This window comes from Ranitomeya variabilis, chromosome 3 (assembly GCF_051348905.1).
Source record: "Ranitomeya variabilis isolate aRanVar5 chromosome 3, aRanVar5.hap1, whole genome shotgun sequence".
Taxonomy (NCBI): domain Eukaryota; kingdom Metazoa; phylum Chordata; class Amphibia; order Anura; family Dendrobatidae; genus Ranitomeya; species Ranitomeya variabilis.
Window position 1 is genome coordinate 445666556 of NC_135234.1, and position 13950 is coordinate 445680505.

At 51.5% G+C, this 13950-nt stretch overlaps 1 protein-coding gene across 2 annotated transcripts in view; it reads left to right on the top strand.

Annotated features, from left to right (window-relative positions):
* Positions 1-13950, top strand: part of ANKFY1 (ankyrin repeat and FYVE domain containing 1) — a 67385-nt gene that overhangs the window by 14960 nt on the left and 38475 nt on the right. For both annotated transcript variants that reach the window (XM_077296489.1, XM_077296488.1), the window contains exons 4-5: positions 8903-9038; positions 9220-9343. In XM_077296489.1, the coding sequence (XP_077152604.1) occupies positions 8903-9038; positions 9220-9343 (260 nt within the window). The remainder of the gene's footprint in view (positions 1-8902; positions 9039-9219; positions 9344-13950) is intronic.

Here is a 13950-nt window from a genome sequence, read left to right on the forward strand (position 1 = left end):
GACCATGGGTGTTATGCTGCTGTCCACTAGGAGGCGACACTATGCACAATCTGAAAAAGATTAACTGTGGCTCCTCCTGCACAGTATACACCCCTGGACGGCATCAGCCTTCTCCAGTTTTTGCTTAGTGTCGCAAAGGAGGCACACCTAAAGATTTTTACTCCGTTTTACTCCGTTTCCCGTTTTCCGACGGGATTACAGATGAAGAAAAGAGGGTCTCCTGTGAGACCCCCGGCATGGCTCCTTCCTCGGCCCCCTATTATGGGGTGCCCAGTTGAAGTTGAGATGGCTATTCCCCATGCTGCTCCTTCCCCAACCCCTCGGGTGTTGGTTCGAAGTCGAGACCCCCCCTCCTTTTGGTTTCTGGGTTGAGGTCGAGGCGAGGATAAAGGCCCCTGATGGTGACAACAGCACCCTCCCTATCCCCCTCTGGGGGTATTAGGTTGAGACACCTCAGGTAGGGCCTGTACAGGCAGCATCCTACAGCTCCCAGCAATGGGCCAGCATACTGCGCCTGCATCCAGGGACCCCAGCTCAGCTGCGGGCTCCTGTTGGGGCCGGGGGGAGTGCAGGCAGGCATGGCACATACAGACACAGGGCTCCCAGCGTCCCTGTCTCTGCGGCAGCACCAGCTCTCTACTGCCTCAGGGGGACCCCTCACCGGGCTCCCCCTTCCGCTTATAGCCCCACCGCCATCCTGCCTTCAAATCCGGAGGGGACCGGTTCAGATCCGACCCCCTCCCGGACTTTCGCGCCGGCCTGGAGCCCTTCTGGGCCTCAGGCATCTAATTTAGGCCCCGGCTTCGGCCTAGCTGAAGCAGCAGCCTCCTCTCCGCCCCCCGGCCCGCCCCCCGGATGACAAATATGACACTCTACAGTGTCATACAAGGGGCGGATCGAGACAGAAAGGGCGGGTTTTTTATAGCCTTGCCGCCTTTTTTCAGCTCTCCGTCCCCTTCTCCTCCTCTCTCCTCTGTCTCTGCAGCGATTTTCGGCTGCAGATTAACCCTGCATCTCCCGGTCTACAGGACCAGGCAGCCAGTCTCCGGGGGGCACAGGACTGTGGATCTTCGGCGCTGGACCTCTGGGCACACTGGTGGGGTAAGATCACAGCTGGGTTATTTTTACTCAGCTGTGAATCCATATTACCTATAAGACTCCCCTGTAGGTTCTCTACCCCTGTAAGGTCCATCTGCTGGCAGCACCTCTGCACTTTGTGCACTATGCAAGGCTCAAGGTCCAAGAGAACCAGGCAGATCTGCTATTATGCATTCTGCACAGCCTGCGGGACCGCTCTCCCCAGTAGTAGCACGTACCCGCATGGTCAGAACTGTATACAAACTACTGTGTCACAGCCTCAAGAAGCCCCTGCCAATGCCTCGGTGTCTAATGCCACGCCGGAATGGGCTACTCAGTTATCGCAATCTATGACGCAGTCTATAGATAACCTAACTTCCACATTGCTTCAGGCTCTGCAGGGTCATGCCCCGGCTATGACCGTTACCCAACAACGGGAGAGCTTGACTCAGGAACAAGATGACCCTGGCACATCCACGTCTAGGTCAGGACGCAAGCGGATCCATAGATCAAGTCCATCTGCGTCATCCCATAGCACACGGTCATCCCCCTCTAGGGAGAGACACCGTAGCTCCAGGTCATCTAGACCGTCCCATTCCAGGGACAGACAATGCAGATCTCCGCAATCCCCAACCAGAGAAGGCCTCCTCCCCAGCCCACCCAGCAGGGGACGCCTCAGTGATACACAGGATTCGGAAGGCATCTGCGACTCTGACTCGGACAGAGAAACAGAGGGGTCCCTGATCCCAATCCCTCCTAGCAATACAGCGCTAGTTGAGGACATATCGTCCATCCATCGGGTGCTGGACATTTCTGATCCGCCACCAGAGGTCCCAGAACATAAGATTTCCTTTTAAGGACCTCTGAAGCCGCCTAAGGTTTTCTCTAACCACCCAGAGTTTAAGGCGATCCTTAAAAAAAAAACAGCTCTACAGCCTGAGAAAAAATTCGCAAATCGCAAATATCTGGGGGCGAGGTACCCCTTCCCACAGAAGGACACCAAGGAATGGACAGATCCACCTGAAGTGGATTAAAAGTCTCCAGGCTAGCAGCACAGACCCTCCTTTCACTGCCAGATAGCTCAACCCTCAGGGACGCAGCAGACCGGCAGGTAGAACGCATGGCTCGTTCAATTTTCGAGGCAGCAGGGGCATCCATGGCTCCCGCGTTCGCCTCAGCTTGGGCTGCCAAGGTCATCCTGACCTGGGCAAAGAATTTACAAGCCTTCCAAGCATCCGCTCCTGAACTGTCGGACAAAGCGGTTCAAATTGCAGTTGTAGCAGATTACATGCTCCATGCAGCTCTGGTTTCAGCAAGGGGAGTCGCGGGGATAGCATCAAACGCCATCACGATTCGGCGTATCCTCTGGCTGCGGGAATGGAAAGCGGACGCAGCCTCAAAGGAGTCCCTCACGCACCTCCCCTACCTCAGTGGGAGTCTTTTTCGGTGAACAGTTGGACACTATGATATCCAACGCCACAGGGGGTAAGAGTACTTCTCTTCCCCAACTGAAACCTAAACGCACTTACAAGAAGCGTAACCAAACCCGATTCCGACCCTTTCGGAATTCCTCCGGCTGGTCCGTCTCACGTCCGGTACAAAATCGTAACCGTTCCCCACGCAGGGACAACTCACGATCGACGCAAAGGTCGGACAAGACCTGGCAGTCAAAAGCAGGCCAGTCTAAGCCCAGAGGAGGAAAATCCAGACTTCTCCTCCTCATGACTCACGGACTCCGGAAAACACCACACCAGTAGGCGGCCGACTTTTGCAAAACCGCCAGCCAAGGCTCGAGCCTACCACCAAGCGGTCTCCTCGCTTTATCAATCAGGAGTCATAGTACCGGTACCCACGACCGACCACTTCCGAGGGTTCTACTCCAATCTGTTCGTAGTTCCCAAGAAAGGAGGCAGCGTACGGCCCATACTAGACCTAAAACAGCTCAACAAATATGTACGGGTCCGTCACTTCCGCATGGAGTCCCTTCGGTTCATCTTGCGTCCATGGAGAAGGGAGAATATCTCGCCTCCATAGACATACGTGCATATACCCATTGCACCTGCCCATCAGAGGTTTCTCAGGTTCGCAATAGGCCAGGACCACTACCAATTCGTGGCTCTCCCCTTTGGACTCGCCACGGCTCCCAGAGTCTTCACCAAGGTCATGGCAGCAACCATGGACGTCCTGCATTCTAGAGGCATAGTAGTCGTTCCATACCTGGACGACCTACTCATCTAGGCTCCCACCTTCAAGGAATGCGAGCTCAGCGTCTCAATCACAACCGATACTCTCAGTCGCATGGGCTGGTTAATCAACCTACAAAAGTCATCACCAACCCCGAGTCAGTCCCTGACTTTCCTGGGAATGTTATTCAACACTTCCAGGGGTCTAGTGCTCCTTCCCAAGGATAAGGCACTGGCCCTCCGACTAGCAGATGAAGAAAGAGGGTCTCTTGTGAGACTCCCGGCATGGCTCCTTCCTCGACCCCCTATTATGGGGTGCCCAGTTGAAGTTGAGATGGCTATTCCCCATGCTGCTCCTTCCCCAGTCCCTCGGGTGCTGGTTCGAAGTCGAGAACCCCCCCCCCCCTTTCCCCAATTCCCTTTGGTTTCTGGGTTGAGGTCGAGGCGAGGATAAAGGCCCCTGAAGGTGACAACAGCACCCTCCCTATCCCCCTCTGGGGGTATTAGGTTGAGACACCTCAGGTAGGGCCTGTACAGGCAGCATCCTACAGCTCCCAGCAATGGGCCAGCACACTGCGCCTGCATCCAGGGACCCCAGCCCAGCTGCGGGCTCCTGTTGGGCAAGTGGTCTTCAGCGGAAGCGTCCATGCCCATCAACATCCTGGAAATTCGTGCCATCCTTCTGGCATTGAGGGCTTTCCATCACTCACTGGCAGCCTCTCACATCAGGATACAGTTGGACAATGCCACGGCTGTGGCATATGTGACTCATCAAGGGGGGACCCGCAGTACCCAAGCGATGCGGGAAGTGCCACATATCCTCCGCTGGGCGGAGGACACAGGGTCGGTCCTTTCGGCGGTCCACGCTCCGGGTGTGGACAACTGGGAAGCAGACTTCCTCAGCCGACAAGGAATAGACTCGGGAGAGTGGTCTCTCCATCCCGAAATTTTTCAACAGATGGGACCTCAACCTGGTCCTGACAGCATTGCAGGAACCACCCTTCGAACCCCTTAAGGAGGTCCCGCTCCGCCTTTCTCTCCCAGAAGGTGGTTTTTTCCTGGTGGCAATCACCTCACTACGCAGGGTGTCTGAACTGACAGCACTCTCCTGCAGATGGCCTTTCCTGGTATTTCACCAGGACAAGGTAGTTCTTCGTACGGTCCCATCCTTCCTTCCGAGGGTTGGTCCGACTTCCACCTCAATGAGGAAATTTCTCTACCATCCCTTTGTCTGGTTCCGGTTCATAGAGTGGAGAAGACTCTGCATACGCTTGACCTTGTCAGGCCTTTGCATATATGCGTGTCAAGGACTGCGTCCTTCCGGAGGTCTGATTCTCTTTTCCTCCTTCCGGAAGGCGACCACAAGGGTAGGCCAGCTTCCAAAGCTACTCTTGCCAGGTGGATCAAATCCACCATACAAGAGGCGTACCGCCTTAAGAATCCTCCTCTTCCAGCCGGTGTTACGGCACACTCTACACGGGCGGTAGGGGCCTCCTGGGCCATTCGGCACCAGGCTTCGGCACAACAAGTGTGTAAGGCGGCCACTTGGACTAGCTTACATACATTTACTAAACACTACAGGGTTCATACCCAGTCCTCAGCGGACGCGAGCCTGGGTAGACGTGTCCTGCAGGCGGCGGTGCCCTAAGTGTACGGGCCTGTCTGCACAATATTCGTCCATTGCTTCCCACCCAGGGACTGCTTTAGGACGTCCCATGGTCCTGTGTCCCCCAATGAGGCGACAGAGTAAAGGAGATTTTTGTGTACTCACCGTAAAATCTCTTTCTCTTAGCCTCTAATTGGGGGACACAGCTCCCACCCTGTTGCCCTTTCCGGGCTGTTGTAACTGTTGAGTTCTCATATTGTTTCTTGAGCTCGTACATAGTTGCCTTCTTACAGGCATAATTATGTTATTCATGTTACGTTCCTCCTACTGCTTTGGCACAAAACTGGAGAAGGCTGATGCCGTCCAGGGGTGTATACTGCGCAGGAGGAGCCACAGTTAATCTTTTTCAGATTGTGCATAGTGTCGCCTCCTAGTGGACAGCAGCATAACACCCATGGTCCTGTGTCCCCCAATTAGAGGCTAAGAGAAAGAGATTTTACGGTGAGTACACAAAAATCTCCTTTTTTTGCGGCCCAAGCTGACGTTTTTATTGATACTATTTTTGTGTAGATATGATCTTTTGATCGCATTTTATTGCAGTGTAGTGGCAAACAAAAAATCGTAATTCTGACGTTTTAAATTTGTTTCTCATTACGCCGTTTAGCGATGGGGTTAATTTTTTTTTATATTGATAGAACGCGGCGATACCAAATATGTGTATGTTTGATTTTTATTTATTATTGTTTTATTTTGAATGGGGCGAAAGTGGGGTGATTTGAACTTTTTATATTTTTTTATTATTATTTTTAAAAACTTTTAAAACTTTTTTTTTGTTTTTTACTTTTTGAATGCTTTAATGGTCTCCATGGGAAACTAGAAGCTGCAGTTGTCTGATTGGCTCTGCTACACACAGGCAATGATGAGATCACCTGTATGTAGCAAAAATGCTATGAGCACCAACCACCGGGTGGCGCTCATAGCAATCTGGCTAGGACAGCCATAGAGGTCTGCTGGAGAGCTCTGGTTGTCACGCCAACCCATCGGTGACCCGCAATCACGTGATGGGGTCACCGATGGGCAGGATTTCTGGCGCGCTTACCAGAAGCGTGAGTTAATTGCCGCTGTCAAAGATTTAACAGCATTTAACAGATTTAATAAATATTTGACAGCATTTAACAGGCTAACAGCCACCGGTGGATCACGATTCCACCCATGGCTGTTAGAGGCACATGTCATCTGGTCAAAGCAGCTGACATGTGCCGGGAAAGATGTGGGCTCAAAATGCCAGAATTGCGGGGTTTTTTGGTCACATCACCACCTTAAAAAAAGAATGCAGTAAAATGCAATCAAAATATCGTATGTACCCGATATTGGTATCAATAAAAATATCAGCTCACTATGAGGGAAAAAAAAGCCCTCGTCTGAGCTCCATCAACCGAAAAATAAAAATGTTACTTGTCTCAGAAAATGCCAAAACAAAGCAAATATATATATCCCTGCAATTGCACTGACCCCAAAAATCCAGTTTCTGGGTCACTTTTCCAGACAGTGCCTTAAACACATAACAAAAAATGGCAGAATTGCATTATTTTCTCCATTTCATTGCACTTGGAATTTTTTTCCCGTTTTTCAGGATATTGAATGACAAAATGAATGATGTCATTCAAAACTAAATGTTGCCTCACAAAAAAGAAGCCCTCATACTGCTATGCTGACTGAAAACCAAAGAAGTTATGGCTCTTGGAAGAAAAATAGAAAAAAAGGGCAAAAAGCCTCCTGCTCCTTAAAGGGTTAAGGACAGCCTATTATGTAGAGACTAGATGGTGGCCAGATTCTAACGCATCGGGTATTCTAGAATATGTATGCGTAGTGTATAGCACAGCCCACGCAGTACATTGCGCAGCCCACACAGTACACGTTGTATATTGCGCAGCCCACGTAGTGTATTGCGCAGCCCACGTAGTACATTGCGCAGCGCACGTTGTATATTGCGCAACCCACGTTGTATATTGCACAGCCCACGTAGTATATTGCCCAGCCCACGTTGTATATTGCGCAGCCCACGTTGTATATTGCGCAGCCCACGTTGTATATTGCGCAGCCCACGTAGTATATTGCGCAGCCCACGTAGTATATTGCGCAGCCCACGTAGTATATTGCGCAGCCCACGTAGTATATTGCCCAGCCACGTGGTTTATTGCCCAGCCACGTAGTATATTGCCCAGTCACGTAGTATATTGCCCAGTCACGTAGTATATTGCCCAGTCACGTAGTATATTGCCCAGTCACGTAGTATATTGCCCAGCCACGTAGTATATTGCCCAGCCACGTAGTATATTGCCCAGTCACAATATTGCCCAGTCACGTAGTATATTGCCCAGCCACGTAGTATATTGCCCAGCCACATAGTATATTGCCCAGCCACGTAGTATATTGCCCAGCCACGTAGTATATTGCCCAGCCACGTAGTATATTGCCCAGCCACGTAGTATATTGCCCAGCCACGTAGTATATTGCCCAGTCACGTAGTATATTGCCCAGTCACGTAGTATACTGCCCAGTGACGTAGTATATTGTCCAGCCAAGTAGTATATTGCCCAGCCACATAGTATATTGCCCAGCCACATAGTATACAGCACAGAGCTACGTAGTATATTGCCCAGTCACGTAGTATATTGCCCAGCCGCGTAGTATATTGCCCAGCCACGTAGTATATTGCCCAGCCACGTAATATATTGCCCAGCCGCGTAGTATATTGCCCTGCCACGTAGTATATTGCCCAGCCACATAGTATACAGCACAGAGCCACGTAGTATACGGCCCAGTCACGTAGTATGCACTATATCCCGGTTAAAAAAAAAAGAATTAAAATAAAAAATAGTTACATACTCACCTTCTGGAGCCTCCGGATCGAAGCATCCGGTTACCGATGCTCCTCGCGCACTCCGGTCTGAAGATTGCATTGCGGTCTCGCGAGATGATGACGTAGCGGTGTCGCGAGACCGCACGTCATCATCTCGCGAGACCGCACTGCATGCAGCGGTCACCGGGGCGTCGCGAGGAGCATCGGTAACCGGCCGCTTCGATCCGGGGGGCCACCGGAGGGTGAGTATGTAACTATTTTTTATTTTTTTATTATTTTTAACATTTAGATATTTTTACTATTCATGCTGCATAGGCAGCATGAATAGTAAAAAGTTGGTCACACAGGGTTAATAGCAGCGTTAACCGAGTGCGTTACACCGCGGTCAACGCTGCCATTAACCCTGTGTGGGCGCTGACCGGAGGGGAGTACGGAGCGGGCGCTGTGACCGGAGGGGAGTACGGAGCGGGCGCTGTGACCGGAGGGGAGTACTTAGCGGGCGCTGTGACCGGAGGGGAGTACGGAGCGGGCGCTGTGACCGGAGGGGAGTACGGAGCGGGCACTGTGACCGGAGGGGAGTGCGGAGCGGGCGCTGTGACCGGAGGGGAGTGCGGAGCGGGCGCTGTGACCGGAGGGGAGTACGGAGCGGGCGCTGTGCCCGGAGGGGAGTGCGGAGCGGGCGCTGTGACCGGAGGGGAGTGCGGAGCGGGCGCTGTGACCGGAGGGGAGTACGGAGCGGGCGCTGTGACCGGAGGGGAGTACGGAGCGGGCGCTGTGACCGGAGGGGAGTACGGAGCGGGCACTGACTGCGGGGAGGAAGGAGCGGCCATTTTCTTCCGGACTGTGCCCGTCGCTGATTGGTCGAGGCTGTTTTGCCACGACCAATCAGCGACTTGGATTTCCATGGCTGACAGAGGCCGCGACCAATGAATATCCGTGACAGACAGAAAGACAGACAGACAGAAGGACAGACAGAAAGACGGAAGTGACCCTTAGACAATTATATAGTAGATGAATGCACACAGGCAGACATCATTTATTTTGCTTTCACAACACTATGGGAATAAAGCAGCTCTTTACAGTGATTTGTAGTGCATTAGGTTTTCGATTCCTCTCTCTGCGGCTGACATGTATGGGGTAAAACCTTGTTCACGAAGTCTGATCTGTTCTCAGATTCTAACCCCGAGGTGACCATGGCAATGCTGCGTTGGATCTATACAGATGAGCTGGACTTGCGGGAAGATGATATCTACTTAACAGAGTTGATGAAGCTTGCAAATAGATTTCAGCTTCAGCTTCTTAGAGAAAGGTACAACTTTCATATTTCCCTCCAAGTATCAGTGTAGTTGTCTTGCTACTTTCTGATATGCCATGATTAGATATGGATGATGAATGCATCCTATCAACGACGGGGGTGGCATATGGTCTGGGGATTTTCTACTTTTCTGTGAAAATTTATCTGGATGGCTCCGTTTGTGTCTTTATGGCAGGTGTGAAAAGGGTGTCATGTCATTAGTTAATGTGAGGAACTGCATCCGCTTCTACCAGACGGCAGAGGAACTCCATGCCACCACACTATTGAACTATTGTGCCGAGATTATTGCAAGTCACTGGGTAAGAAGATGATAAATTAGGCAGAATAAATAGCTGTGCTGTGTTGTTTCTTTATCTCTTCATTGGGGGACACAGGTAGCCATGGGTGTATGCTGCCGACACTAGGTAAAAAAGGAAAATCGCTCCTCCTCCGCAGTATACACCCGCCGACAGGCACCAAGTATCTCAGTTTAAGCTTAGTGTCTGTAGGAGGCAGACATGGATCTGATCCCAGATCCGCATTTTCCTTTTCAGGTATCTTGTGTGTTTTTATTAATCTTTTCTTTCTTTCAGGTTCTTCTTCCTTAGGGTAACAGGGTGTTTTCCCGTACTTATGCAACTAAGAGAGCAGTGTAGTGTCACCCACATCGCCCACTCTTAAAACCGCAGGCAGGACCTTAACCCCTGTCACCCTTAGGGGTGCTTCAGGGTGATTCCCGGTGGCCGGTCCTTTGTCTTTTCCCCTCCCCACCCCTCTCCTCGGAGAGGGCTGGGAAGGAAGCCTGTGGTCACCAGTGGTGACCTCCCCCTTCTCGTAAGGGGTCGACGCTGTCTTCTGCACCGTCTGGAGACAGTGCGGGAAGGAGGATCCCTGATTCCAGCGACCCTCAACCACCCGAGGGCTTCTGATGTGATCCTCATTGGCGAATAGGAACCTTGGACCCACCTTGCAGGTATGTATGTTTCCTCCCCCACAGCAGCGCATGGCAGGACTTGTCAGCATTTCTGTCACTTAACAGGGTGGTTTTAGTACATTATTCCCTGCACAGCCGCGGCCATTTTTCCCATGTTGCCGATCCCAGTCCTTGGGAACAACCTCCTTTCTTTCCTGGCTGCGCCTCTTCTCTGTCTTTCCCGGCCACCCGCCAACGCGCATTTGACTTTCATGCTCTTTTGGACCAATAGGAGGTCTCGCCGGGTCAGAGATTCTTCTGCTCTGACCTGGCCACACCCTGCGATTTGCGTGCATCTCCTTGGCGCCCATTTTTCTGCTCCTATCATGGAGCTTCCTGCCGATACACGCCAGCTATTCACCAATCGGAGGAGCGCTTTCTGTTGCTTGCCAGCAGGCAGATCCTCCTGGCTGTTCACACCCCCCGCATGTCAGCCTATCGGAGGCATACTTTCTTTTTCACTGACCGGCTTTTTAGTCATGCCCACTGCGCTACATCGTGCTTGTTGTGATCAGCATAGCTGATTCTATTTTGGATCTTGTGCCTCAGCAGATCGTGAGTCCTGTCTGAGACTTCCTTTATCTGCACATTTCCTGTGCATTTGGCATTAGACCTCACTGCATCTACCTGCGGATATCTGACACAGGGGGACACATGTAACCTCACAGTAATCTGCTGACCGTCGCTGGCATCGGGTAGGCTCTGCTCTCTCCTTCCTTTCTTCTGTACCACTATATAGCCCTTCTCAGCAGTATCACCAAGGCTTGACTTATGCCCAATCCTGCAGAGGCTTCTCTTCCTCCCTCTAGGCCTAGTGTGATTCATTACACCCGCCAAGACTCCCGTCTCCGGGCCCAGGGATTCTTCAGGCTGTATTTTCCCTACTATACAAAGGAGTAATCGTCCCCGTTCCCCGGAACAAACGGTTTTCAGGGTTCTACTCTAATATTTTCGTAGTCCTGAAGAAAGGCGGATCGCTTCATCCGATTTTGGACCTCAAGCGACTGAATCGTCACTTTCGGATCCGTCCTTTAAGAATGGAGTCCCTACGTTCGGTAATTGCCAAAATGGAACCGGGAGAATTTCTTTGCTCTGTAGACATTCAGGATGCTTATCTTCACATTCCTGTTTGTGTTCAGCATCAGAGATTCCTACGGTTTGCGATCCAGAAGGACCGCTATCAGTTCACGGCTCTTTCCTTCGGCCTGGCCTCTGCCCCCAGAGTATTCACTAAGGTCATGGCAGCGGTCATAACCATCCTTCGTTCCAAGGGGATTCTGATAATCCCTTACTTTGACGATCTCATGATCAAGGGGCCGTCCCGCCGAGACAGTGGCCAGAGTCTTCAGATCACTCTGGACACTCTGGTCTGTCTCGGCTGGATTGTCACAAAGAGAAGTCCTCCCTGACTCCAGCTCAGCACCTGGTGTTTCTGGGTATGAGGTTCGACACGGCCCAAGCCCGTGTCTTCCTTCCAAAAGAGAAGTTTTCATCCCTTTGCCAGGGGATCCGCACTGTAAAGCGACCAGCTCCTCTTCCCCTGCGGTCGTACATGAGAGTTCTGGGGAAGATGATTGCCGCCATGGAAGCTGTTCCTTTTGCCCAGTTCCATACCCATTCTCTTCAGCTGGCCCTCTTTTCTGCTTGGGACAAGAGGACCGTCTCTCTGGACTGGCCCATGTTTCTATTCCTCAAGGTGAGGCAATCCCTAACCTGGTGGACACTTTCCACCTCAGTCCTGCTCCTGCGCGGGATTTCCTTCCTCCCTCTCCGGTGGCAGATCATCACCACCGACACCTGTCTCCTAGGTTGGGGAGCGGTGTTTCTTCATCACACAGCGCAGGGTCGTTGGAACGTCCAAGAAGCCGATCTCCCCATCAATCTTCTGGATATCAGAGCAATTTTTCTTGCCCTTTGCCACTGGCAATCCCTCCTCGCAGGCCAGCCGGTCCACATACAATCGGACAAGGCCATTGCCATGGCTTACATAAACCATCAAGGAGGGACTCACAGCAAACAGGTGATGGCAGACGTAACAAGGATTCTGCGATAGGTGGAGCATCACATTCCCACCATATCAGCCGTAGACATTCCGGGGGTGGAGAATTGGGCAGCCGATTTTCTCAGTCGTCAGGGTCTCACATCGGGCAAGTGGTCTCTCAACCCCTGCTGTCTTCAACCAGTTATGCCAGAGATGGGGCACGCCGGATGTCGACCTGATGGCATCTCGGATGAACCACAAGATTACTAAGTTCATAGCCAGGTCCTGGGATCCACTAGCCATTGGTTGCGATGCCCTAGTGATCCCGTGGTACCAATTACAGCTGCCTTATCTTTTTCCGCCTCTCCCCTTGATTCCGAGAGCCATGAAAAAGATAAAGGCGGAAGGAATTCCCGTCATCCTGTTAGCTCCAGGCTGGCCAAGAAGGGCTTGGTATGCGGAGCTGGTGAACATGTTCATGGAGGCTTCCAGACCGTCCAGATCTTCTCTCACAAGGCACCCTCTTCCACCAGAGTTCACAGTCTCTGAGTTTAACAGCATGGCCATTGAGGCTGCAGTCCTAAGGGAGGCCGGTTTTTCCCATCAGGTCATTCAGACCATGATTAGGACAAGAAAACCAGCATCCTCGCGTATCTACCCCAGATGCTGGAAGGCCTTCTTTCGGTGGAGTGAGAACAACAATTTGGTCCCTATGTCTTTTTCCCTTCCTTCCATCCTGGGGGTTTCTACAAGCGTGTCTTGATCCTGGCCTGTCTCTCAGTATCTTAAAGTGTCAGGTTTCTGCTCTGTCAGTTCTTTTGCAGCTAAATCTGGCTTCTCGTTCCCAGGTAAAGACTTTTCTTCAAGCAGGCGCCTACTTAGCACCTCCTTATCTTCCTCCGACAGATCCATGGGATCTTAACCTTGTCCTTGGCGCACTCCAGCATGCTCCTTTTGAGCCCATTCAAGACATTCCGTCTTCTCTCCTGTCATGGAAAGTTGCCATAACATCCATTAGGAGAATTTGAGTTAGCGGCATTATCCTGCTGTTCTCCGTTCTTGATAATACATCAGGACAAGGTAGTTTGCAGACCCGTTCCTTATTTCCTACCTGAGGTGGTTTCTTCATGTCACATTAATGAAGACCTCATCCTTCCTTCTCTGTGTCCCTCTCCGGTCCATCTCCTGGAGAAGTCCCTCCACAAGTTGGATCTGGTCACAGCCATCCGAGCCTATCTTCTAGGACTGCTTCCTTTCGCCACTTTGATGCCCTGTTTGTTATCTCCGAAGATAGTCGCAAAGGGCTCCCTGCATCTAAATCCACTATTGCCCATTGGATTAGTTCGGCAATATTGGAGGCATACCAAGTGCAGGACAAACAGCCTCCTCTGGGGTGAAGGCTCACTCCACTCGGGCAGTGGGGGATTCCTGGGCAGTTCGTCACCAAGCTTTGGCTTTACAGTCATCAGTGCACACATTCGCGAGGTTCTACAGGGTTCATACCCATGCCTCGTCTGATGCAGGCCTGGGACAGAAGGTGCTGCAGGCGGCTACGTACTGGCTGACCTAAGACTGTTTTCTTTGCCTTTTTTCCTGGCTCCCACCCTAGGGACTGCTTTGGGACGCCCCCATGGTTACCTGTGTCCTCCAATGAAGCGATAAAGAAAGAGGGATTTTTGGTACTCACTGTAAAATCTCTTTCTTGGAGCCTTCTTGGGGGACACAGCATCCTTCCTAACTGTTTGTACCACTTTTGGGCCTACGTGCCTTGTTGTTGGGTTGTTACATATGTTGAGTTTTTGGTTGCTTCCCCTACTGCTTTTACACTAGCTGAGGTGCTTTGTGCCAGTCGGTCGGTATGTACTGCTGTGGATGATCTACTTTTTCCATTTTTGCCCAGTGTCAGCCTCCTAGCGACAGCAGCATACACCCATGGTTACCTTTGTCCCCCAATGAAGGCTCCAAGAAAGAAA